Source organism: Stenella coeruleoalba (assembly GCF_951394435.1).
Source record: "Stenella coeruleoalba genome assembly, chromosome: 1".
In the NCBI taxonomy this organism is placed as follows: domain Eukaryota; kingdom Metazoa; phylum Chordata; class Mammalia; order Artiodactyla; family Delphinidae; genus Stenella; species Stenella coeruleoalba.
The window spans coordinates 24806157-24828793 of NC_137169.1; the positions used below are offsets into that span (position 1 = coordinate 24806157).

Here is a 22637-nt window from a genome sequence, read left to right on the forward strand (position 1 = left end):
GCCGTCCCACATTCCCCGCAGCTCCAGAGTTAGCCACGCTCTCGCCTGCCTCCCAGTGCCCTTGGTACTGTCACTGTGCTATATTCTAGCCTGCCTGTACACGAGTTCTCTTTGATATGTTTCCCAAAACCTGTTCCTCTCCTTCATCTCCAAAAATCCCCCCAGCCTCTCAGGCCAGAAACCTAGGATCATTCTTGTGTGGCCTCTGTTTCTCCACATACTCTCCCACTTCCCTGTGCTCTAGTTCAAAAATAGACCCATATCTGCTCTTTTCTCCAGGTTTGCACTGTCACCCTAGTCCAAGACACCGTCATCTGTGGCCTGGATCATGACCATAGCTTCCTGATCCACGTCCCTGCTTTCACTCTTTCCCCCACATTCTATTTTTCACAGGGCAGCCAGAACGATTGTCTTAAATATAAATCAGATAATGTCACTCCTGGACTTAAACTCCTTCAGAGGCTTCCAATAACTCATAAGAACATCTAAACTCATCCTTATGACCTTCATGGCCCTACATAACCAAGACCCTGCCTGCGTCTGCAGCCCCACTTCCTGCCACAGCAGTCCTCAGGTCACTCCAACCATGCTGGCCTGGTCTCCACCCCTGGAACGTACCAAGCTCATTCCCACCTCTAGATTTTGGATTAGCTCTTCCTTCTGTCTGGAATGCCCTTCCCTTGGCTCTTCACTGGCTAGCTTCTCCTTGCCATCCAGGTCTCAGTTCAAATATCCCCTCCTTGCGTGCGGGAGGGGGACATTCTTTGACACCACAAATACAGTAGCATTGCCCCTACACACATTTTAGTCATCTATGGTATCACTATGTCTCATTCTTCCATAACACTTGTCATTACTTGAATTGTTCTCTTTAAAGTTTACATGTATATCGTAGGATTGTCCTTTTCTTATTCACTCCTCTATCCTCCGTGCCTAGAATAGTGCCTGGCATGCGTTCAATGACTATTATAGTTATTATTAGTAGTAGTATCTTGTATTGAATGCTTACTAGGTGCCAGACATTGTGCTAAGTACAGTGTGTTGTTTCATTTTCACCACAGTCCTTTGACATAGATACTATTACCCATTTATAATGAGGAGCTGAGGTTGATAGAGGCTAAGTGACTTCCGACTATCAGAAGGAAATGGAGAAGGCAGCATTTGAAGGCAGGTCCACAACCTTTTAACTACTCAGTACTTAGTAGTTGGTAGGTCTTATCTTCTTTACCTTTGTAAACCAGCCTCCCCCCACCCCCGCCCACATAGTTCAAAAAACTGGTGGAATCGAACGGCAAAATCTCAGGAAGAAGCCCTGCGGTCTGGGTTGAAGGTCAAGGGAGAGAGAAGAGTGACACCTGGCTTGCAAACTGGAGCAGTGTGAGGCACGCTCATTTTACTCCACAAACATATTAACCTGTTGAGTTCCCACCATTTGCCAGGCTCTGTTCTAGGGGCTGAGGATTAAGCTATGAGAATTTCACGCCCCAGCCCGGGGCTCTGCCCATCACAGGGCCCATACGAGGACATTCTATTGGATGTCTGTGCTATTTGGGGGCAAGGGTATCCAAGTCGTCTCTCAGGCAGTCAGAGGCCAGCCAAAGCCAAGTCCAGCGCTGTGCCTCGGAAGACCTGCAGCAGGACCAGGTGTGTTTATTTTGGAGAGGGCCGGGTAAAACGGAGATCAGGATCTTCCAAAGACTGAAAAACAATTAACTAATTTCCAAAACCTCAGCTACCTGAGGCAGACAGAGGTGGGTGGAGAAGTTCCTGTTTTTGTTTCAGCTTTAGCCAAAGGGGGAAACTTGGATTCCAGCCCTTTTTAGAGCACAGAGTACTTTCCTGAGTTCATGGAAGCCCCATGGTTGACCCATTAGAGGTGAGGCATAGCTTGGTCATGGAAGGACCATCCACTGGAAACTATGGCCACCCCTGGAGACACATCATTCCCTCCAGGCCTCCTGTCTCAGCACCAAGCCCCAGTATTGCTTACTGAGAGGGAATACCAATACCCATTTAATTACTATGGGATTAATTCTCTTTGATTCCGACTAGATCCAGTTCCAAAATTTAAATTCCAGTTGCATGCCTTGGATCAGAGGGTGATTTGTAGCTTTCCACAGAACCAACAGAAAAATGAGAACAGCAGACAACTGGCCACACTCCCCTAACACAGGATCATATGGAGGCTGCACTGATACATTCTATTCCCCTAAACTATTCAGGACAACGACAAAATGATCTAGTCTTACAGAGGGCTTAACGGACCACATGTGAAGAGTCTAAATAGATTCTGTTGAGTTCTGGTGACAGGGAAAAAATATTCAGACAGAAAAGAAGACAAATTCCAGAAGGCATCAAAGTCAGGGATTTTTCTCTGCAGAATAAACACGCAGCAGCCTTTTCTCCATCTTACAGAGCAGAGGGTTTCTCAAATTAAGAATTCCCTGTTAGGCAAACCTGGCTCGACACAGCCTCACGTGAAACCCTTGCTTCCCACTGTCTCTCCCTCTCGCACTCCACATTCCAACCACATGCACTGTCTCTCATCACTCAGCGTGCTGTCCTCAGTCATCTCTGGACCTTGACATGTGCTGTTCCCTCTGCCTACATAGATCTCTGTCTAGACAAGATTAGGTCTCTCAGCTCTGTGCTCCCCTGGCGCCTGGTACTGCCCCATCATCCCACGTTATTGTAACTGCTTGTTTAACTCTCTGCTCTCCACCTAGACACTGTGGAGGCGGGGATCCTGTCTGTCTAGTTTTCCTCTGAATTCCCAGAGCCTGGTACAGTTCCGAGCACAAAGTAGAAAGAGGTAATGGACTCATCAAGTTAGATATTGCCAATCTGAATGATCTGTGTGTTGCCTGCAAAGCCTGGAATAACTACACTAAGAAATGAAGACAGACGGGAAAGTGAGAGAGCTGCCTTTTGAAAGGAGGGGAAGGGGTGCACCCCTCCTTCCTTTCTCTAAAAGCTTACCCAGCTCCTGAACTTACCAGCAAAATCCATGGATTTTTTTTTTTGCTGACCATGGTAACAGAGACTATAAAATTCAGGTTTCCATCTGGTTCTTCATGGTCCAAGAGGATACAGCAATTTCAAACTCCGGGGAGACAAACACTCAAATCATGAAAGCTTAAACCTAGCCTGTCACAGAGCCCCCTAAGAGTAGTATGAATTTGACTCAAGAAGAAAAGTGAAGAAAACATCATTTACTCTGTAAGGATCGGTTCCCTGGTGGTCCTCAGAGGGCTTGAGTTTGATGTTTCCTCATAGCGATTTTCCCCCTCTGGCCTTCAAAGCCAACCTGCTCAATTCAACAGCTGGTCCTTGCTTCCCTTTCTTTCTACTCACACCAACGTGCTTCTTATCACGAGGCCCATCATCGGTTAGTGCTTCACAGACTGGGTGGAAAGGAAGCTGGCCTTCCAATGGGAGCACTTTAACATCTGTCCTCATCCGCTGTCCAAAACTGGCTGCTACTTCAATGCAAAGAGGATGAGTTTGCTTTTTAATGTTTTATGTTAGACTCAGGGTTAACTGAGAATTGCTGGTGAGAGATAAAATAAGAATTGGCTCCTTTAGAAACATCATGTGAGGCACTTGGCATGCTCAGGAGTCTGCCTGATTTCATTTCCCTGGCCATCGGCACACCTCTGCCCCTGGCAGGAAAAAAAAATAGGGCAAAGGTTCTGAAAACCTCTCGGTATTGGGGGCTCAATGGGAGAAGGGAATTTTCAAAACTGTGCTGGAAGTGCCAGCTCAGGAGAGATTTTACGGCCAGTTTGAAGGCTTCAGGCAGTTTGGATAAGCATCTGGACTCTGGGTACATTTCTCAGCCTGCTCTGTGATCCCTTTGAAGTTTATCCAACTTGAATAAACCTTCCAGAAAGCTGGGGCCAGTAAAAAACCTTTCTTTGGAAGTCCCTCTGGATGTGCCCTGTTGATTTCTCACAGAGCAACCAGCCCATCAGGACAAGAGATCTGAAAAGCAGAAAAGGAAGAAGCTTGAGATAGAATGCTTCTGTAATATTCAACTTGCTGTCTTTTTTTCTTTTTCTTCCTAGCCTTTTTACATATGGAGAAGGAGGCAGCAGATAGATCAGCAAAGTCCCAGTGGACTTTGAGGACAATGAATTCAGATCTGATTGTGGTTTGCCCATGACCCCTTTGCACTGATGCAATCTGTTTCTGAAGGCCTAGACTAAGAGGTACAGGAAAAGCACCACACGAGCTAGATTAACAAAGAATAACAAAAGATGTCATGCGCCGTCCAGGAGAGCTGGTGACAGGGCCATGCACTGGTACAGGCAGGAGTTTCCATGTCATTTCCTGGAGAAGCAGCAGTCCCTCGTTGCCTGGGCCCGGGGCTGCGACCTATCGTTCCTCCTGTTTGCACAGGCTTTCTAATCATGGAATTACTGGAGCAGCAAGAAGAGAACCATGTGTGCTTGGAGGTGCCGCCAGGCAGATGAATGCACCTCAGCAGCAAGTGGCAGTTCCCAAGGTGCACCTGGACTGGCTTTGGGTCACACCCAAGAAGAGGTGGGTGGGGTACCAAACACTGGTTTCTTAAAGGGAAGCAAATAGGGAGAGGCCTTTATGAGCTGCAAGCAGGGTCTTCAAACCCACCTTTGGCTCACCCATGGGAAGAGGCTGAGCGATGCCCCGTCTCTGACTTGGAGAAGTGTGCCATGAAGGATAGGACACAAGGTCCAGAGGCCCAAAGGTTGACTCAGAAGTATCTGGAGAGGAGAGCTGAGCTGGGGGCCACCTATACAGCAGCATCCCACAGCTTGACTGGTTGACCACAGACGATGAAGGAAATGCCCTCTTTTGACCCTGGGACCAAGTGACAAGAGGAGGATGACAGGGAGATGCAGCTGCAGCCCCAGAGAAACCCCACTGGAAGTGAGATTGCAGATAGTTTTGTTTCTTTGTTTATTGATAAAAAAATATTAATAGCAATTAAAAACCCAAAACATTCACAACCCATCCAGAATCCTATAAGTTTTAGCCATTTGTTCCCAATGGAGTCCTTCATCTGATGGAAATGGTGATTTCAGCCAAAAGGCCCCTTCATGTTTTTCATGGGTGGGTACTCTTGCTCCATTGGCATGGCCCCAAAGCAGTCAGAGGGGTTACAGTGGCCGGCCTTGCCCGGTGGGCCCATGGAGCCTGGGGCGCCAGGGATGCCAGGAATGCCTTGCTGGCCCATCGGCCCAGTTGCACCCATCTTGCCATACCCTGGAGGACCTTGAGGACCTAGGGAGGAAGGAGTCAGAGAAGGAAAATCAGGAAACCCAGATCACAAGAAAAGAAAACATAATAGTCATGGTAAATAATACCTTACATTTGATAAATATTTCTCCAGTTACACCATATTTTCATGAAGACCTGATCTGATCCTTACATTAGTTTAACGATAACAATAATACTACTGGCTAGTTTTATTCAGAGTTTCCACGTGCCAGGCACAAGGCAAGTGCTTCTTCTGCATTATTCGTTGACTCTTCACAACAATTCCATGAGAAAGAAACTATTATCTCATTCTGGAGACGAGGATACAGGCTCAAAGACGTCGCCCACCTGGTAAGTGGTGAAGCTACACCTCAGAGCCAGGCTATGAAGCTTTAGCCATTTCCCTCCTAGGCTCGTCAAGGTCACAGAGCCAGTAAGAGGATGAGCAGGACCTGGACTTGCGTTCCCTGGCCCCACCACATCGAGCTCTCTTCCACTGTGTGGTGCGAGCCCAGGTTAGGACTTGCGGGCAGGCACTGGGTCTTCCACCGCATCCCCGACACCCGCCCCCCTCCCCACGCACACTCTCACACACGCCCTCGTAGAGTATCTTACACGCAGTGGCATTACTCTAAATGATGGTTGGTAGGCCTGTGGTTACTTCAGGTTCTACACAACTATGTTACAGAAGGAACATAAAGAAAGGCGATCTCAACTGCTCCAGATTCATGGTCTCAGAGGCTGGCTTTTCCTACCTGGGGGGCCGGGGAGACCAACTTCTCCTGCAATGCCAACACCAGTGTCTCCCTTTTCACCTTTGGTACCAGGCAATCCTGGAACAAAAGGAATAAAATAAGAGGCCCCACCCCTGAGTAGAACAAGGACACACCCAGCAGGATTATTCGAAACACACGCATACACACAAATGGCATATTCTCAACAGACCTCATGCAATGCTCGTGTTTGCCCCCAAGAGCTAGGTATGCACCTCAGTAACCGGACGGCAGACCTACCTCTCATCCCGGGCAAGCCCTGCCGACCTTCTCTGCCAATCTGACCAGGGAGCCCAGGTGATCCCGGGGCACCTGGCCGGCCCGGGGGACCATCCTTCCCTGGGGGCCCTGGTCGTCCCGGAGCTGCTGCCATCTCCATGGGAAACTGCATCCTGGAGGTGTAGTAAGCCATCCTCTCTGTAAGAAAGGTCAGGGACAGGTCACAGGGTGCCCCCCAGGGACTCAGAACGACTGCAGATGCTACAGACAGGCCCCCAGCATGGAATCCAAGACAGCCTTTCTTCAGAGGGATGTCAGAGCAAGGAACGTGTGGGTGGATCTCTTAAGTGGTCTCCTGTGCCCTAGCCCCACCTCGCTCCTCGCTCTCCACCGTGAGCTTCCTGAAGCACAGATCTGATTACAGCATCTCTCTTCTCCATTGGCCTTCCTGAGTTCACCACTGGCTTCAGAATAAAGTCCAGACTCCTTGCTTGGCATTCAAGGTCTGCTTCCCAAGCAAGATGTCTAGCCCCTTCCGGAAAGGTCCATGTTTTCCCCAGTCCCTAGCCTGTCAATGTTGGACAAACAAATGAACAGGAAAAAAAGCTTAAAATGAAACCACAGCAGCCTTCTTAGAGCTGCTGCTTGCCCCTTTATTTAGAGCTCACTCTATGCAGACTCATTTGATATCAATTTTCTCGTCTGTCTCCTCTGCTCCAGCGGGGGCTTGGGGAGGGCAGGAGGGAATCATTCTGTCTCTGAACAGAGCAGGTGGCAGGAAAGGCTGAAGCCTAATTGAACATATGCCTGTAAGTGGGAGAGCAAGGTAAGTAGGGGTGGAGGGGGGAGGTGGATATTGAGCTCTAAGGAAAAGGAGGCCGGGGCGGGGTGGAGAAGCAGCTGGGAAGGGCGAGCAGCACCCACTGCCACCCAGCCAGCTGCCAATTACCGTCAAACATTTTAATGATCTCTTGTCTGATGAACCTCTTGATTTCATCATAATTCACCATGTCTCCCTGAGGAGAGAGAAGAAACCTGCCTCAGTAATACTTCCAAGCCTGGGGCTCATCTCCCCTGGGGATGGACTTCGTGGAAGTAAAGGATGGGGAGGGAGGCAAGGGTCCCAGGAGCCTCCCACAGATACTTAACCCACTGTCCTAACCCCCTGAAGTGGTACAAAACATTTCGAGAGTCAGTGCATTTTTCTGGGGAAAGGGTCCCCAATCCCCTCAACTCGCCCACACAGTTAAGAACCACCCATAAGGGGGTCATGCTCCTTCCTGTAGAGTGTCAGCAAGAGCTTCTAAAATGGTCCACGCTCTACCCCGCAGGCCTGCTCTGTGGGCCAGTGCCCATGGCTGCCAGCCTCCCCGCCTTACCATGGAGCCAGGCACCCCGGGCAGACCAGGGCTCCCCGCAGGTCCCGGAGATCCAGGGTGGCCTCTCTCTCCTGCAGGACCCGGCGGCCCAGAAGGTCCCATGGAGCCACTCTTGCCAGGCCCACCAGGCATGCCAGCTCTTCCCTTCTCCCCTGCCTGGCCCTTCTGCCCTGACGGTCCCGGGTCACCCTGCAAGGACAGGAAGTCACAGTCCAGCATTGCCGAGTGCTGTCAAGTCTACCTCACGATGTCTCAGCAATCTGCTCCTGTCTTCAGCCCCCTACCTGGCCCCCGGCGTCTCCCTCTGGACTGTGCACAGGACCTTGACATGTTGCCCCATGTCGCTGCCCCCAAAGCAGTCCTTCTAAAGGACAGTTTTCATGTTGTTACTCCCTACTTAGAAATTCTGATGGCTCCCAGCTGCCCTCAGGATAAAGGTCTAATTCCTTGGCCAGGCATTCAAGGCCATTCATGACGCGGTCCTGACCACATCTTCTCCAGCCTCGTTGCACCTCCAGCCACACCTCACTGGTTGTAATTCTGACTCGGCCGTGTGTCTTAGTCCTCCCTGCCTGGACTGCCTTCCCCTCCTCTCTCCGCGGTGCACTCCTCCTACTCAGCTGAAATGTCCCTGTTCTCTGTGCAGCTTCCCTGACGCCCTAAGCTGAGCTGATTGCTCCCTCCCTCTGATCCCACGGTGCTACGTCTAATCTTCCTCAGTAAAACCTGCCACGCTCCAGTGTAAGTGTGACTGAACTAAGTGGGCACCTCTTGTTCAGGGACCTCTGTTTGCCCAAGGCTAGGACAGAGGGCCTGGCGGGTAAGCAAGGCCAAGCGGATGCTCGCAGAATGAATGAATGAATGAATCAATCAATCAGGAGTGAATGAACCTTGGAACAGCCCCTCATGAGAAGTTGTCAGAGACGAGGTTGCTCCAAGTTCTGCCCACATTTTTCCCTGCCCACTGGCCTTCCTCTGTCTCCTCTCCATGGCTAAAGTCAGAGCTTAGAGTTGGGCTTAATCAACTCATGAGCTGCTCCTCTCAAACCCGGCCAGTGCCCACTCACCTTTGGACCAGGGGGTCCGTACATTCCCTGTTTTCCAGGGGGTCCCTAGAAGAAAGCAAAAGTCAGGGATCAAGTCTGGGCAGCGTCTCCAAGGTGTCCAGGAAAGACAGGTGCCGTGAAAGGACCTCCCACAGTGTTAGGTCCCCAGGCCGTGTCCACTGGGCTCTGTGTGAGAAAGGATGTCAACCTCCCTGCCAACAAGAGCGGGGACATCTGGAAGGGAGACTCATGTTCCTGGGGTGTGGCCGTGTATGATCGTGTTGGTTGGGTCTCTTGTCACGGACAAAAAGAGGTGAGAAGTCAGAATGAAAGGGAGGGCCTGGCTAGAGCTGGTGCCCAAGAAATGTTTATTTGGAGTATTATTATGATTATTGGCTCTTTTTGACCAAGTATACGGTTAAAAAAAAAAAAAAGTGAAAAGCAAGGCTCACTCTCATCCTTTTCCCCTAGTCCCCAGTCCCTCTCCCCAGAAGAACAAGGGCACCGGTTTCCTGTATATCTGTCCAGAGACAGTCTGTGCAAACAGGGAGCATTCACTGAATGAATGAAGAGGGGTCAGGGCGAAGCTAGGAGAAAGAAGCAGCATCCCCAAGAGAAAAGGAGGAGCCCAGCACAACGGTACCTCTTTGCCAGCTTCACCATCTGCACCAGGTTCACCCTGGGGAGTAGAGAGCAATGGAGCTGTGGTGAGTGCCAAGCCAGCTGGGCATTTCATGCCTCACCTCGCCCACCAGGCATGGCCAGCCCCAGTTCCACCGAGAAGTCACGATCCTCCCCACTTCCCCCCGATGCTCCAGGCACAGGCTGTGGAAACTTAGACCCCACCCCACCCTCCAGCCTGCTCCCGGCCGCCCAACTGACTGAGCTGTATGGGGGAAGAGCAGACTGCACCTGCCCTGCTCTTTGCTTGAGATCCTGGCATCTCGCACATTCCCTGGCTCTGAGTGTATGTTCAGTGTTTGCTGAATGAAGGTGTGAACTCTGAATCTCTGGCCTTGATGAGGTCGCAGAGATCGGCCAGGGCAGCCTAGTGTCCGCTCCCTCCCCAAAACAGGAGAGGCTGCTTCCAGGGCCCTGCCATTTCTAGTGGGATGCTGGGGAAGAGGAATCTGTGATTGCAAGGCAACTGACACATTCATCCGGGGACCCTGGAGGCTCCTGAGCCTGTAGGCAGGAGGGATGGAGGGTTGGTGGGACCTGCCTGCCCAGGGTCTGCAGCAGGAATCAGATGAGTTGGAGGCAAGACTCGGCCCGTCCGATTACTCCTGCATAGGCTAGAGTCATCCACCCCATTCCAGGACACCAGCCCCAGGGGCATTGCTACTGCTCCCCAGAAGGAAGTCTGCTTGGGTGGAAAACACCCTGACCTGGGGACTAGGAGACATGGGTCCCTGCCTCAGTCCCCGGGGAGATTTTTCATCCCTGAGACTGGCAGTCAGTTCCACCTGATGTGGCCACCTGTCTGGAACCTTTGAAAGAGAAAGTATCGCAGAGTGGCTCCGGACGCAAGTTCTGGAGTCAGGCAGCCTCTTGCACTCACTAGCTGTGGGACTCTGGACAACCTACTTAACCTTGCTGAGCCCTGGTTTCCTCATCTGTAAAATGGGGACAATCCGACCTACTAAATAGGGTTGTGGTACAGATTAAATGACAAAATGTCAAGCACATTTGTAGGTCACCATTTGTAGGTCACCATTCAGCATTGTCACATTGTCAGTGACCAATATATCACAGCTCTTAGTATAAACTCTAGCTGAAACTAAGGAGTGGTTTCTGAGCTGTTGCAAGAGCTCCAGCAGTGGCGCAGCGTTTCTGGTGCCTGACATTTACAGGTTTTCTGTGGTTACCAACAGACTTCCCTGGGGAGGGGGCGGGGGTGGAACGGGGGCCAGTCTCCCCTGTCCGACACCTAGTGGGGGGATCTGTACAGCGGTGCACGGCTGGAGGCAGCGGTCTGCTGTGTGGTCGGCCCAGTGCTGGCTTGTACAGCTTGTCCTTCTTTCTAAATAGGACGTGATCCTCAGGCACAATCTCCGAGCTGCCATCGTCTGTGCTAAATGCCTCCCCTTCCCTGGAGGCCTCAGAAGTGCAGGGCTGCGTGCAACTGACAAAGCCCACTGGCCCTTTCCCCCGGGCTGTGCTGCAATATGTGGGGTCTTACCGGGGGGCCAGGGTGTCCAGGGGGACCAGGCTGGCCCGGAAGACCTGAAAGGCCCCTTTCTCCAGTGGATCCTCGGTCTCCTTTCGGGCCCTAGGGAAAAAGACGGGGATGGTGAGAGGGAAAAGTGAACCCCACGCAGCCAGAGGCAGACATTGTGCGCCAGGGGCCATGACCCCCACCCTAAGGCCGCACACGGGGAGGTGGCGCTGCCTGAACCTGGGGAAGGACCCTGGGATGGCCTCCAGGCTTCTCCAAAGGTCTTCACCACAGGCCAGTGAGGGAGATGTCTGGACGCAGGAGAGGCCGATGCCAGGGAAGGAGAGGGGCTGGGGACACGCTGCTCTCCAGCCCTCACCCCCCACCCCACCCGGCTCCCTCTGCGAGGAGCCTGCAGCAGAGCAGGGCTAAACTCCGGGGAGGGAGGGACAAGGGGAGCACGCCACTCACCACTGCAGAGATTCCAGCTGGGCCTGGCTGGCCTGGAGACCCCGGAGGACCCTAAAGAGAGCCAGTCAGTGGGATGGAAAGACGCTCCAGTAATAAGGCCCCGGAGGCAGCGAAGGACCAACAGCAAGAACACGCCCTAACCTTGTCATGACTGCTCCATTCTCTTCCCCGAACCCTCCTTCCTTCTGCTCTTGCACTTGACCTACGCCAGAGCTGAGGCCTGGGGGGCCCTGAATACACAAGACCCTCATGCCTGCCGCAGGCCGAGTGGTACCTCTGGGGCCCGCACGGAGGGGATGATCTGGGAGTCAGAGCCAAGTGCAGAGGGAGTAAGGTACATGCTACGTGGGCCTGGGTGTCTTCTGAGTAGCCCCCCACACCCCCTGCCGCCTTCCTTCTGTTCTCTGGGAAGAGCAGAGACCAGAAGCTTTCCTGTGCGCAGCCGGGGGGTGAGGGGCAAGGGCTCAGCACCGACTCCAACGTCCTCACAGAGAAGCCCCAAGCTCCCTGGTCTCCTGCCGCTCACGTGCTGCTGGAGGGCGATGAGCCTGAAACATGCAGGAGGGCTCCCGCCTGCCCTATCTCTCCACATCCTGCCCCTGAGGCTCAGCTCAAATGTCACCGCCCTGGTGGTCAGAGCTACACTTTCTCTAAACCCCAGGGCACACAGGTCTCTCTCAGAGCACTTCCCTCCATGCTCCCAGATGGAAAATTCCAAAGGCACAGGCTCTGTTCTACTCATCTCAAGCCTCCTAAGGCAGGAATGTCCAGCACTGAGACTGGCACACAGCAGGGCGCTGGGCTGGATGGACAGAGGTGGGAAGAGGAACGCTGCACACCCCCCAACCCCCCAGGGGATCTCCGATGCGGACACAATTCAGAGTGTGTGACTCCTTCTTTCATCTGTAACGTGGAGGGGACCGGACTAGACCTGGGGTCCCCAGTCCAAGGTCTCTGGACACCTTGAGATCCATAAAAATAGTGATGAGGACCTGAGAATTCCTTTTTTGGGGGGTTCTGCACTATTCTTAACATTTCCAAGAGCCTTCTGGAAAGTGTACAGCCAGCCTCAACAGGGCTCTCTGGAACCCCACCAGCTCGGCATGGTCACGCTGATCAAAGACGCCCACTGGCAGTCATCTGTGTTACAGATGAGTAAAGTAGACGGGAAAGCCATTATTGCTTAATAAACATCCTCTCCAAGTCACCCTTTCTCAGTAAATACACCACCCACTCACCCAGCTGCCCGAGGCGAACCGAACAGGAGTCGTCCTCGATTCCTCTCCTTCTACCGCCTCCTGCCCCCTCCCCATCCAGGTCACGAGCAAGTCCTCTATCTACCTCCAGACACTTGCGGGATCTGTCCACTGCCACCAGCTCCACCGCCATCATCCCTCCGCTGATATCTCTGATGTCATTTGCGCACCCAACCCCCTCCTGCCCATGCCCCCGAGGTCCTCCACCATCTGCATCAGGTCCTCTCCCAGCTCAGCTTTCCCGTTCCCACTCACACCCTCCTCGGACTCCACTCCCGCCACGCTGACTCTGAAGCTCCCCAAGCCCTCCCTGCCTCAGGCCCTTTGCAGCAGATGCACCCCTGCCGGGATGCTCTTCCACCAGACTGCTCGACAGCTGGCTCCTTCTTGTCATTTGGGCCCCTGCTCAAAGGCCACTTCTCCCGTAAAGTCGCCTCCCAGGCCCTCTATGACAGCACATCACTGCCTGATCCTTCCGCGTTAATCTGTCTGTTGTGCCTGTGTGGAAGCTCTGGGATCAGGGGACCTTGTCTATCTCACCGTAGCCCAGGGCTTGGAACAGTGCCTGGTGTGGAGCAGGTGCTCAATAATTACTTGTTGAATAACTGAATGATCTTTGTTTGATAAGCAAACTCGAATGTGCCCAGAATATCAGAAAATGGCGAAAAGCCGGGGAACTGCTGGATGGGTGAGCCCAGAGCCCCTTACTGCTCTACGTGGCTGGCACTGCTGCTGCGGTCAGTTCTTTCGGGTCATCACCAGCTTGCCCACCACCACCCAGCCCAACACAGTCTGAACTCTCACAGAGACAGAGACGAAAACAGAGTAACTCACAACGTGGCCAGGGGGGCCGGGTCTTCCCTGGGGTCCCATGGCACCAGGCTCACCCTGCAGGAGGGAGAAAGAGGAAGAAACAACACAGAAACAGACTTACACACACAGGCTGTGAGGTAGGAGAACGCTGAGCACAGCAGGTGGAACACCAATGGCCAGAAGAGCTGCGTTGAGTCCTGGCCTCTAGGCCTAAGCCTTCTGGGGACAGGGGACCAGCCCTGCCCATGAGTATGGTTGGAGGGGGAAGGTAGAGCCCAGGCCTCTATGGGTTAATAACCCAATAGCCCATAGGGAGAGGAAATCGGTTATAAACTTAAGAGGAGGAAGGTCAAGATGTGCAGTGTTGGGCAAAACCTCCCCCAGAAGGCAAGGAGAGGAGGCTGCCACTTTGCCAGCGAAGGGGGAGGGAGTGGCCGCGTCCTGGACTCAGCAGAACCCAAGGGCTGTCTAAAGGCAGCACGCACAGACCCCGGGCCCTTACCTCTGCTCCGGGGCGGCCACTGCTGCCCGGGGGACCAGGCTTTCCACAGTCACCCTGGAGGAGAGAGGGGCAACTGAGGCTCACCAGACCGCCATTTGGCTCCCACACCCCAAGCCGACCCCACATCAGAGGAGTCCTGCCACATGCCCCGGCTTCGGCCAGGGGCTCTCTGATGCCCTCGGGCTGGCAGATGGCAAAGCCCCAACCCAGTCTGCCAGGCACCGGTGGCCTCAGAAGGCCTGGATGCTGGGATGGCACCTTAGCCAAGGGTCAGGTGGCACTCCACTCCGGCCAGACTGCCACATCTGCCCGGGGTCAGACCTTGAGAAAAGCTGAGAAAACCCGGTTGGCAGAAGTCACCAGGCCCTTACCTTCAGTCCTGGGAGGCCGGGATGGCCCGGTTTTCCCTTGAAGCCCTGGAAGAAAAAGCAGGAGCTGCCACGTCCCTCACCTCAAGCGGAGGCCACCTCCCACTCCTCTTTCCTCAGGTTAAACAAGTCAAATCCATCCAAAGTCATAACATGTCCACAGGGGATGTGGATTTGAGCTGCCCCACCCATCAGGGCACCCGTCCAGCTTTGCAACCTCCCAGCTCCCAGCTCCTTCCTGCAGCTCAACTTACCGGGGGTCCCATGAGTCCGGGAGGGCCAGCAGGACCAGGGTCCCCCTAGGGAAAGAGACCAGGGGCACTGAGACAAGAGCTTTGTCCAGCTTGTACCCACTCATTCACCAGTCTCCCCCTTTCTCCAGCCCCTCCCCCAGCTCTCCCAGGATGGAGGGATTGTCACGTGGGGCACAGGGACGATTCCAAGCCGGGCTCAGCCTCTGACTGGCTGTGCACGCTGAGTGAATCCCCGTCCCTTTCTGAACCTCAGTTTTCCTTCTTTTGGGTACAGAAGGGGGTTGACCTTGATGCTCTGCCCTTTGCCATGGCCCCATCCTTTTCAGATGCCCCAGCAAAATCGGATCCAAGGAGCCAGGGCCACTCAAGTCCTTCCCTGTCTGCAGCCTATTCTTTCTGACACCCAGCCTAGTTTCTTCAGCTGATTGAGTTTCTGGGTATAAATTTACTCCCTTCACTGCCTGCCTTTGGTGAGACCCAGCTCATCCAACCTGGTTAAGGCAACTGGGAGAACAGAGAAATCGGGGGGGCTCTGGTGCCATTAGAGAAGTGGGGTGCGGAGAGAGGCAGACCGAGGGAAGGTGGGGCACCTCCTGCAAGAGGTGTGGGGCAGTGGAATTCAATTCCCTTCATCAGGGTTCCCTTGACTTTGGCTCTTGGAGAAGGAGGTAGAAGGAAGGGGGTGCCATCCTGGGCCCACCATCTCACCCTCACGCCAGGCTTGCCGTCCTTCCCATCTAGACCATCCAGACCAGCAGGGCCCTGGAAATGGGAAAAAGGCATTCCTGCACGCCTGTGCTGGAGCCCTAGGAGGTGGGAGGCCCAACCCAGCCCCTCCACCCTCTTCACCCCCTCCACCCCTCACCCAACTCCTACCCCTAAAACACACACACAGACACACACACATGCGTGCATGAGCACACACACATACACACACACACCTGTCAGGCTAAGCGGGCACACGCTCACCTGAATCCCGGGAGATCCTGGTGGTCCAGGGGGACCAGGCAGGCCTGATGGACCTCGAATCCCTTCACTGCCCTGGAAATGAGCCCCCCAGCAAAGTCAGTGGGGCCTTGCACCCCTCCCTCCCGCTGACACACACCAGCAGGACAAGAGACCCCGGCCACAGGGGCTGGTGACTACTGGAAGTCAGGACAGCTGGCTTCGAACCCCAGTTCGGTTCTGGCCTAACTGGCTGTATCCCACACACCACTCCCCCGTGAAAGTCTGTCTTCATCTGCCAAGCATCCCCCTTTCTGCACTGCTCCACGAAGAGGAAACAGAGCCTTCTGGGTCCAGCGCCTTCCTCGGGGTTGACCAAGGACTGGCCTGGTGGGTGCTCAGTAATGTGGGCTGAAGTGAGAGCACACATTCAATTCACATTGATCCCAGCAAGGTGCCAACCACCATGTGGCCTCTGATTCCCCCAGATGGCAAAAGGGTGGGCCCTGCCCTCGAGGAGCTCACAGTCCAGCAAGAGTCACAGGCCCAGGACCATCAAGGGCATTGCAACAGTCGATTTGCCTTGTGTGAGTAAGGGGCCCTGGGAGCTGGGGAGAGAGAGCAGCTCACTCTGGTCGGGGGCAGGGAAAGTGTCACCGAAGAGTTAGCAGGTGCTGGGCTCTGAAGGACGGCTGGGATTCGCGTAGGTTTAGGAGAAAAGGGCATGCCACAGAGGACTTCAGAGAAGGATAAAGATTTGGCGGTGTTCACATGCCTGGTCTAGCTGGGGTGTCTGGGGAGCCTGTGTGATGGGGGTGGGGGGCGGAGAGGAGACTGGAGGAGGGCCCTGAAACCCTGTACTAGATTTTATCAAACAGACCGTTAGTTTTCAAACTGTACTTCCCAGGGCCTGAGGGTTCCTGGAGGAGCCTGGAGAGGCTGGGGGCACAAAGTGGAGGCCAAGGGGGTGGGACTCCAGGACCCCTACCCTCGCCTTAGCCAGAGCAGCTCCACTTGCATCTGTTTTATAGACTGAGCATTCATATGCGATTTTGTGTGACAAAAAGCCTTGGGGACTACAAAATAAAGCCTGAAAACACCACTACGGGCACTGGGGAGCCACTGATGGTTCAAAGCAGGGGAATGATGAGAGTGAACGTGTGAATTCGAATGTTTATCAGAGAAGAGAGGGGGAGGCAGGTAGCTAAGTGGGGAGGCGGCAGCATTTCCCCAGTGGGGAGAGGGTGGCTGACCTGGAGCAGTGGCTGTGGGGGTCACCAAGGGGAAGGGATCCAGCTAGAGACCCCACAGGGGGGTGGGGGGGGGAGGGCTCTGGGTGGCACTGCCATGCCACCAGCTACCAGGAGGGGTCAGCACAGCCCCAGGAAATGGCAGCCCCACAGGGAGTCAGGACGGAGAACCGCTGGCCAGAGGTTTGGGAGTCTCTGCAAAGACCGGCCTAAGGAGAGCAAGCTGCACTGGGGCACAGAGGCAGCGCGGAAGACTCTGGCGGGGGCCGCCACTCAGGCGCCCCACAGAGAAGTGAAGGGAGGTGGCACCCGCACTGCCTCAACCATAGCTGATAGGTGCTGGCTCTGGGGTGGGGGGCACAGCCAGGGGCTTGAGGGTTCTCCTGAGCTGGGAGGGAAGTCTCAGCCCCGCCACTGTCTGGCTGTGCATACCTGGGATGCCCCTAGCCTCTCTAGGCTTCAGTGAGAACCTAGACCAAGGGGGCCCTTCTAGAAGTCCTTTCCAGCTTTCAGAGGAAAGACGCTCCTCAAGAAGCTGCAGCTCTCCTGCCCCTCCCTGTACCCCAAGCTTAGAAGTCAGTTTGGGGCCTCATTACATTGCCCACCTGTCACATCTGGAGAGCCCAGAGGATGGGCTGAGACGAGGATGTCAGCCTCCAGAGCAAGGCAGAGCTAGTCCCAAAGTTTATCTATAACCAAACCCAGGGGCGGCCAGTGCGGGGGCTCCCCAACTGCTGCTCCTTCCCACCCTTGTCACCAGGTCACAGGCCACGCCTGCCCTCTCTGGCCCTTGGGGACACCCTGAGCATGGCCTCCCAGGAGGCCCATCCTTCTTTCCTGTTGTCAGACCCAGAAGGCAAATGTCCAGACCACCTCCTGCTGAAGGGCCCAGGGCGCCCAGTCTTGGATGTGCTTCCCTCCTTCCCTCAACTCCTCGCCCTCCCCTGGAGGAGCTGCAGCTGGCCGGGGTTGGCCTGTGGCATCTAGTGGCCCACCTCTCACTACACCTCTCTGCCTCCTCCCCACCCACACTCTCCCATTGGGTGTGCATCCTGGGCCCAGCTGTCAGCCCTAGGGGCCCACTGGTCTGCCCCGGCCCTGTTGCCCTACAGCAGTTGCTGGGCTCATCCTGGAGGTCTCTTTGCCCCCACTTGATGTAACTGAATTAGTCCTTGAACTTCTGATGGCTCAGAGCTGTGACTGTGGCCAACTTGGGGTCCTGCTCACCTTCTCCGCTTGGGGGCCAGGTGGGCCAGGTGCTCCAGCTTTGCCTGGGAATCCAGGGGGACCCTAAATCAACAAAGAAGCAGGCAGGAATGAAGGCGGGGCTGGAAAGCAGCTCCCCTTCCTTCTTCCTCCTGGGTGTGCTTCACCACTGTTAATGTGATGCGTTTTGACTTCCCAGAAACACCACCCAGGAGCATTACATCTGGCTGGGCGGCTGGGCTGGGGCCCACCCAGGAGGCCCTGCTCTCCAGGTCCTGGCTCCTGGAATCAGGCCTGGCCCCTGAGGCCATTCCTCCATTCTTCCCGCGCCTCTTTGCTCCCCTCCCTAGGCCCACCCTCAACCAGCCTGGCCTGGCCAGGCCTGCCCCTCGCAGATGGGATCACGTCGGACAGAGCTGGCTTTGTGTGTGCACTCACCGGTGGGCCTGGAAAGCCTGGCTGGCCTTGAAATCCCTAGGGGAAGAAAGCAAGGGACAGTTTGCTGTGCCACCCTCTCTCTCCTGCCTGGCTACCCAGGTGGAAAGAATGACAGCGTGAGGCTGCCTCAAGTCATGGGCCTTGTCCTCCGCCAGAGCGGCCCCCCCAAAGGGCCAGCAGGTGAGGCTCTGGGCACGAGGTGAGAGGTTACAACTCGAGGATGGTGGCGGGGTGGGAGGCTAGAGCTGGTCACTGTGCCCCCTCCCCCACTGTACATGAGGGTGACCATCGGGGGAGGACAGCTAGATAGGGCCCTGCCACCACTCACCTGGTCACCTTTCTCACCCAAGTTCCCTTGGGGTCCTCGCTCTCCTCGGGGACCCTGTCACCACAGAGAACAATGCATCTAGAACCCAACCTTCCTGTCCCCAGACCCCAGGGCAGGATCAGGGATCCCCATGTCCACATCTCCCTGTCCCCTTCCCCACTCACTGCTGGGCCTGGGGGACCTGGGAGGCCTTCAGATCCTGGCGGGCCCTGGTGATACAAAGGAGAGGAATCGGTCACTCTGACTGGGGGAGGTGGGAGATCAGGGGATGGGGCAGGGGACGGGGTACAGAGCAGAGGCAGGGATGTGGTGGGACGCCCCTCTAAGCGGCAGGATTCCTCCCCCTGCTCTGTTCAGGCTTCCCTTCCCTTGCCTGAGCTACTGAACCAGCCTCTTAACTAGTTCTGCCATCTCTTGGTTTGCTCTAGTCCAGCCAGCAAGAGGCTGCCATCTCCTCTGCTTCAACGCAGCTCTGATTATAATACTCTCTTGCTCCAACACCCTCCATGGGGCCCCTCTGCCAACTGAATGCTGGGTTTTGAGGCATCCTGTGATCTGATACCGACCACCCTTCCCTGCTTCACTTCCCTCCCCTTTCCTTATCTTCTGCCTGGCTTGGTCAGACTGCCGTTCCCTGAACACTATACAATCATACCACTGGGCATTTGCACAACTGTCCCCTCTACCTAGAATGCCCACCATCCCCCACCATTTCTAGGTCTCTTGAAACCTTACCAAATCATTCGATGGCTCGAATCTGTCCCTGAGGTACCCTCACACACGGCTTCTCCCTCTGCGATTCCCCAGCACAGACAACCGTGTGCTGGTCGTCTGTGCTCCCACACACCCCCGCAGCTCCATTCAGGGCTCAGCTCAAACGCCATCCGCTCAGAGAGGCCTCCCTGACCCTCTGTCTAATGCTTCCCGTTCATGGCTCCAGCTCCTTACCCGGCTTGATTTTCTCCACCGGTCCTACCTCTCATAATTTATATGTAGCTGTTTACTCATCTGTTATCTACCTGGCCCACTGGAATGTGAGCTCCCTGAGGACCAGGGGCTCAACTGCCTGTTTTATCCACCAAGGCATCCTCAGAACAGAGCCTGGCACCCAGAAGGCCCACGAGAAAGATTCGTTATTGAATAAATGCACAATGGGGTTTGCTGCATCCCACCGGGGCCTCACCGGCATGTGCGAGGGGGAAGGTAAGACAAAGACTTGGGAGGTTTGTCACAGACTTGGGTTCAAGTCCAGGCTCGGCCCTAGTTCACTAACTAGCTGCAGGACCCTGGGTGAGCCACGTCACTTCGTGAGCCTCCGTGTCCCCATCTGATGACCACCCCAGCTCCAGTGCTCAGTGTGGGGCTGGGGACAGGCCGGGTGGCAGAGTGGGGTCCAGAGTCCGGGGCCTGGCTCTCCGACCTGTGGGCGTTGGGGGCGGGGGGAGGAGGTCCCCTGCCCGCTGACTCTGGCCCCCTCCCCCCAGGCAGCCCCTCCGCCAGTCTCCACGAAATCTGCCGGGATTCTCCTCCTCGCAGCTTCCGCCCACGCAGCAACCAGCCGGCAGCGCTGACTGCTTGAGACGCAGCTGGAGCGACTCAGGGGACCGGAGGGCCGGGGTCACGTCTCCCGTTCAGGGGCGGCTGGGAAGCTCTCCAGGCGGCAGAGAGACACTGGCCATTTGAAGCCCTTCCTCCCGCCCCCGCGGAGGGAGCTGCCTTCCCGCACTCACCGATTCTCCCTTCTCTCCCGGGGAACCCCCGTAGCCGCGCTCCCCCTTGATGCCCTGACAGGCAGCAAAGAGAGAGGGAATTAGCCCCGTGGTCCGCCCGCCAGGGGCGCCGATGCGAGGGGTGGAGACTGCAGCTGGCACACACACTTAGACGCAGAAGGCGCCCCGGGCGAGGCTGGGGGGCCCGAGGGGTGTGCTGCTCCCGGAGCAGAGCGGAGCGGGGGCGCCTCTGCGGCCTCCCACCGCCACTCAGTGGAACGGGGGTCACGTCCTCCTAACAGGCGCCTCCGCTGGATCTCCCCAACTCTCCCCCGCCCCTGGGGAGGCAGACCTCTGTCCTCTCCTAGTCTGGGAGGCTCCGGGTGCTCTGAGAGTCTGGCCCTTGATGTGCAAAGCGGAGAGGGAGGCCAAGCTCCACTACCAAGGGGCCTTATGGGGCGGGGGGTGCTCTGGACGGACAGCCTGGCAGAGACACCAGCTGAAATGCTGGGAAAGGAGGGAGCCCGCTGAGGATGCCCAAGCCTGGGCCGGTCCTGATCACCACCCCACGGCTCGGGTACCCCCAGACCCGGCTCCCCTTACTCACAGGCAGTCCTGGGGGGCCCATGGCACCTGGGTAGCCAGGTTGCCCTGGAGGACCCTGCAAAGAAAGGGAGACATGATGGACCAGCCCCCCAACATTTCTGTCCCCATCCCTGGCTATGAGGGCGGCCAAGGCCCGACAGTCTGGAGCTGCCCCTCAGCAGGTGCCCCGGTTACAGCCTCCACCTTGGGCCATTTCCCCCAGACCCGGCTCCCTTCGGCTGTGGTCACCACCACAGTCCTGGATACTGACTGCTTGAGACTGCTCCCTCCAGAGCAGTGCCTGTCACTTTCTAGCGGAGCTGAGCCAGAGGAGAAGGCCCAGGACAGGGAATGACGAAGACCCGGGTGGGGGCAGTGGAAGGGACATGGTGAACGCTGCAGGAGAAGGGAGGGAGAAAGCCCCCAGGGATGGAGGTGTTTGCCCCTTACAGGGAGTCAGGGCACATGGAGATCAGCTTCCTTTGATCCTGAGGGATCCCCCAATACTGAGGGAATCAGGGCCGAGGGGCACAGAGTTTCAAGAGAAGGAGTCCACCTCCCACCTTCCACGCAGCAGCCATCCCAGGGGGCCCAACCTCCGTCTCCCCAAGGCTCTTCATCTACCTCCATCCCCTGCTGCCTCCGCTTACCGGTTCCCCCTTCTCTCCCGTCAGGCCCCTGAGGCCTCGCTCTCCTTGAAGACCCTTGGAGAGAAAAATCATGAGAAACTGCAGGAGAGGGCAGTCTCCACTCAGCCCCTGACTCCTCCCTGCAGCCCCCCAGCCCTCTGTCCCCATTCTAGGCAAAGGTGGGGGGCTACTGGTGGCCCCCCTAGTGTCCCCAGCAAAGTGACCATAGGGGGTGTGCCCAGAAGGGTAACTATCAGAGGTGTAAATCCCCACGTAAGGGTGCCCCAGAAGCATGCCCCCCAAGACAGGTCACCACAGAGATATGCCCCCAGTCGGGTGACTCCCAGGTGGGACTTCTCAGGTGGCTGCCATTGGTGTGCCCTACTGTGACCACTGTCTGGGGTGCACCTTTAGGAGGGTGACACATGTGCTCCCCCTGAGGGGCAACTGTCCAGAGAGGTGTCCCTAGAGTGATGCTCCCCACCAAAATGTATCACCAGACTCGCAACACTTACCTCTCCAAGCCCCCCGCCCCAGCCAAAAATCACATGCTTTTAGGGATGCTGGGGAGGGACATGGGAAGGCTCCCTCCAGAGCAGTCCCTGTCACTTTCTAGGTGGAAAGGGATATCCATCTCAATCAAAGCCAGAGCCCCCATCCCTCCTCACTCCTCGCCCTGGCCTTCGCGGATGCACCGCACCGTTAAGGGGCCGTGTCTGCCCCCTCTCCCTCGTGCCCTCAAGAAACGGCACCCAAACCTTTCCACAACACAAGACAGATGGCTAGACGGACAGATGGCCCCTTCACCCAAGCAAGCAGAAACAGACAAGGTCCGGCCAGGATGAGGACGTGGGGACAGATGGAGCTGTGACAAGGAGAGGCCTTGCTCCCTGAGCCTCCTTCACCAGGCCTGGGAGGAGAGGAGCCAGGCCCCAGGAACACGAACTCTGACAAACAGGAGGTTAGTTTCCATGACCCAGGAGGGAGCAACAGTGAGGAAGAGGACGACTCAAACATACTTGTGACGATGACGAAGGCAGAGCAATTAACGACACCCGGCAGAAGGA

General features: G+C 55.7%; 1 protein-coding gene across 8 annotated transcripts in view; it reads right to left on the reverse strand.

Annotated features, from left to right (window-relative positions):
- Positions 1–4984: 4984 nt before the first annotated feature.
- The window catches only part of COL16A1 (collagen type XVI alpha 1 chain), a 51415-nt gene continuing 33762 nt past the window's right edge, over positions 4985–22637 (reverse strand). For all 8 annotated transcript variants that reach the window (XM_079943497.1, XM_079943492.1, XM_079943494.1 and 5 more), the window contains 22 exons: positions 21592–21645; positions 20964–21017; positions 20378–20431; positions 18812–18856; positions 18648–18701; positions 18320–18355; positions 17903–17965; positions 15450–15521; positions 15189–15242; positions 14481–14525; positions 14230–14274; positions 13859–13912; positions 13378–13431; positions 11288–11338; positions 10841–10930; positions 9302–9337; positions 8680–8724; positions 7613–7801; positions 7183–7249; positions 6255–6431; positions 5997–6074; positions 4985–5265 (listed from right to left, as the gene is read on the reverse strand). In XM_079943497.1, the coding sequence (XP_079799623.1) occupies positions 5063–5265; positions 5997–6074; positions 6255–6431; positions 7183–7249; positions 7613–7801; positions 8680–8724; positions 9302–9337; positions 10841–10930; positions 11288–11338; positions 13378–13431; positions 13859–13912; positions 14230–14274; positions 14481–14525; positions 15189–15242; positions 15450–15521; positions 17903–17965; positions 18320–18355; positions 18648–18701; positions 18812–18856; positions 20378–20431; positions 20964–21017; positions 21592–21645 (1620 nt within the window). In that variant the 3' untranslated portion in view covers positions 4985–5062. The remainder of the gene's footprint in view (positions 5266–5996; positions 6075–6254; positions 6432–7182; positions 7250–7612; positions 7802–8679; positions 8725–9301; positions 9338–10840; positions 10931–11287; positions 11339–13377; positions 13432–13858; positions 13913–14229; positions 14275–14480; positions 14526–15188; positions 15243–15449; positions 15522–17902; positions 17966–18319; positions 18356–18647; positions 18702–18811; positions 18857–20377; positions 20432–20963; positions 21018–21591; positions 21646–22637) is intronic.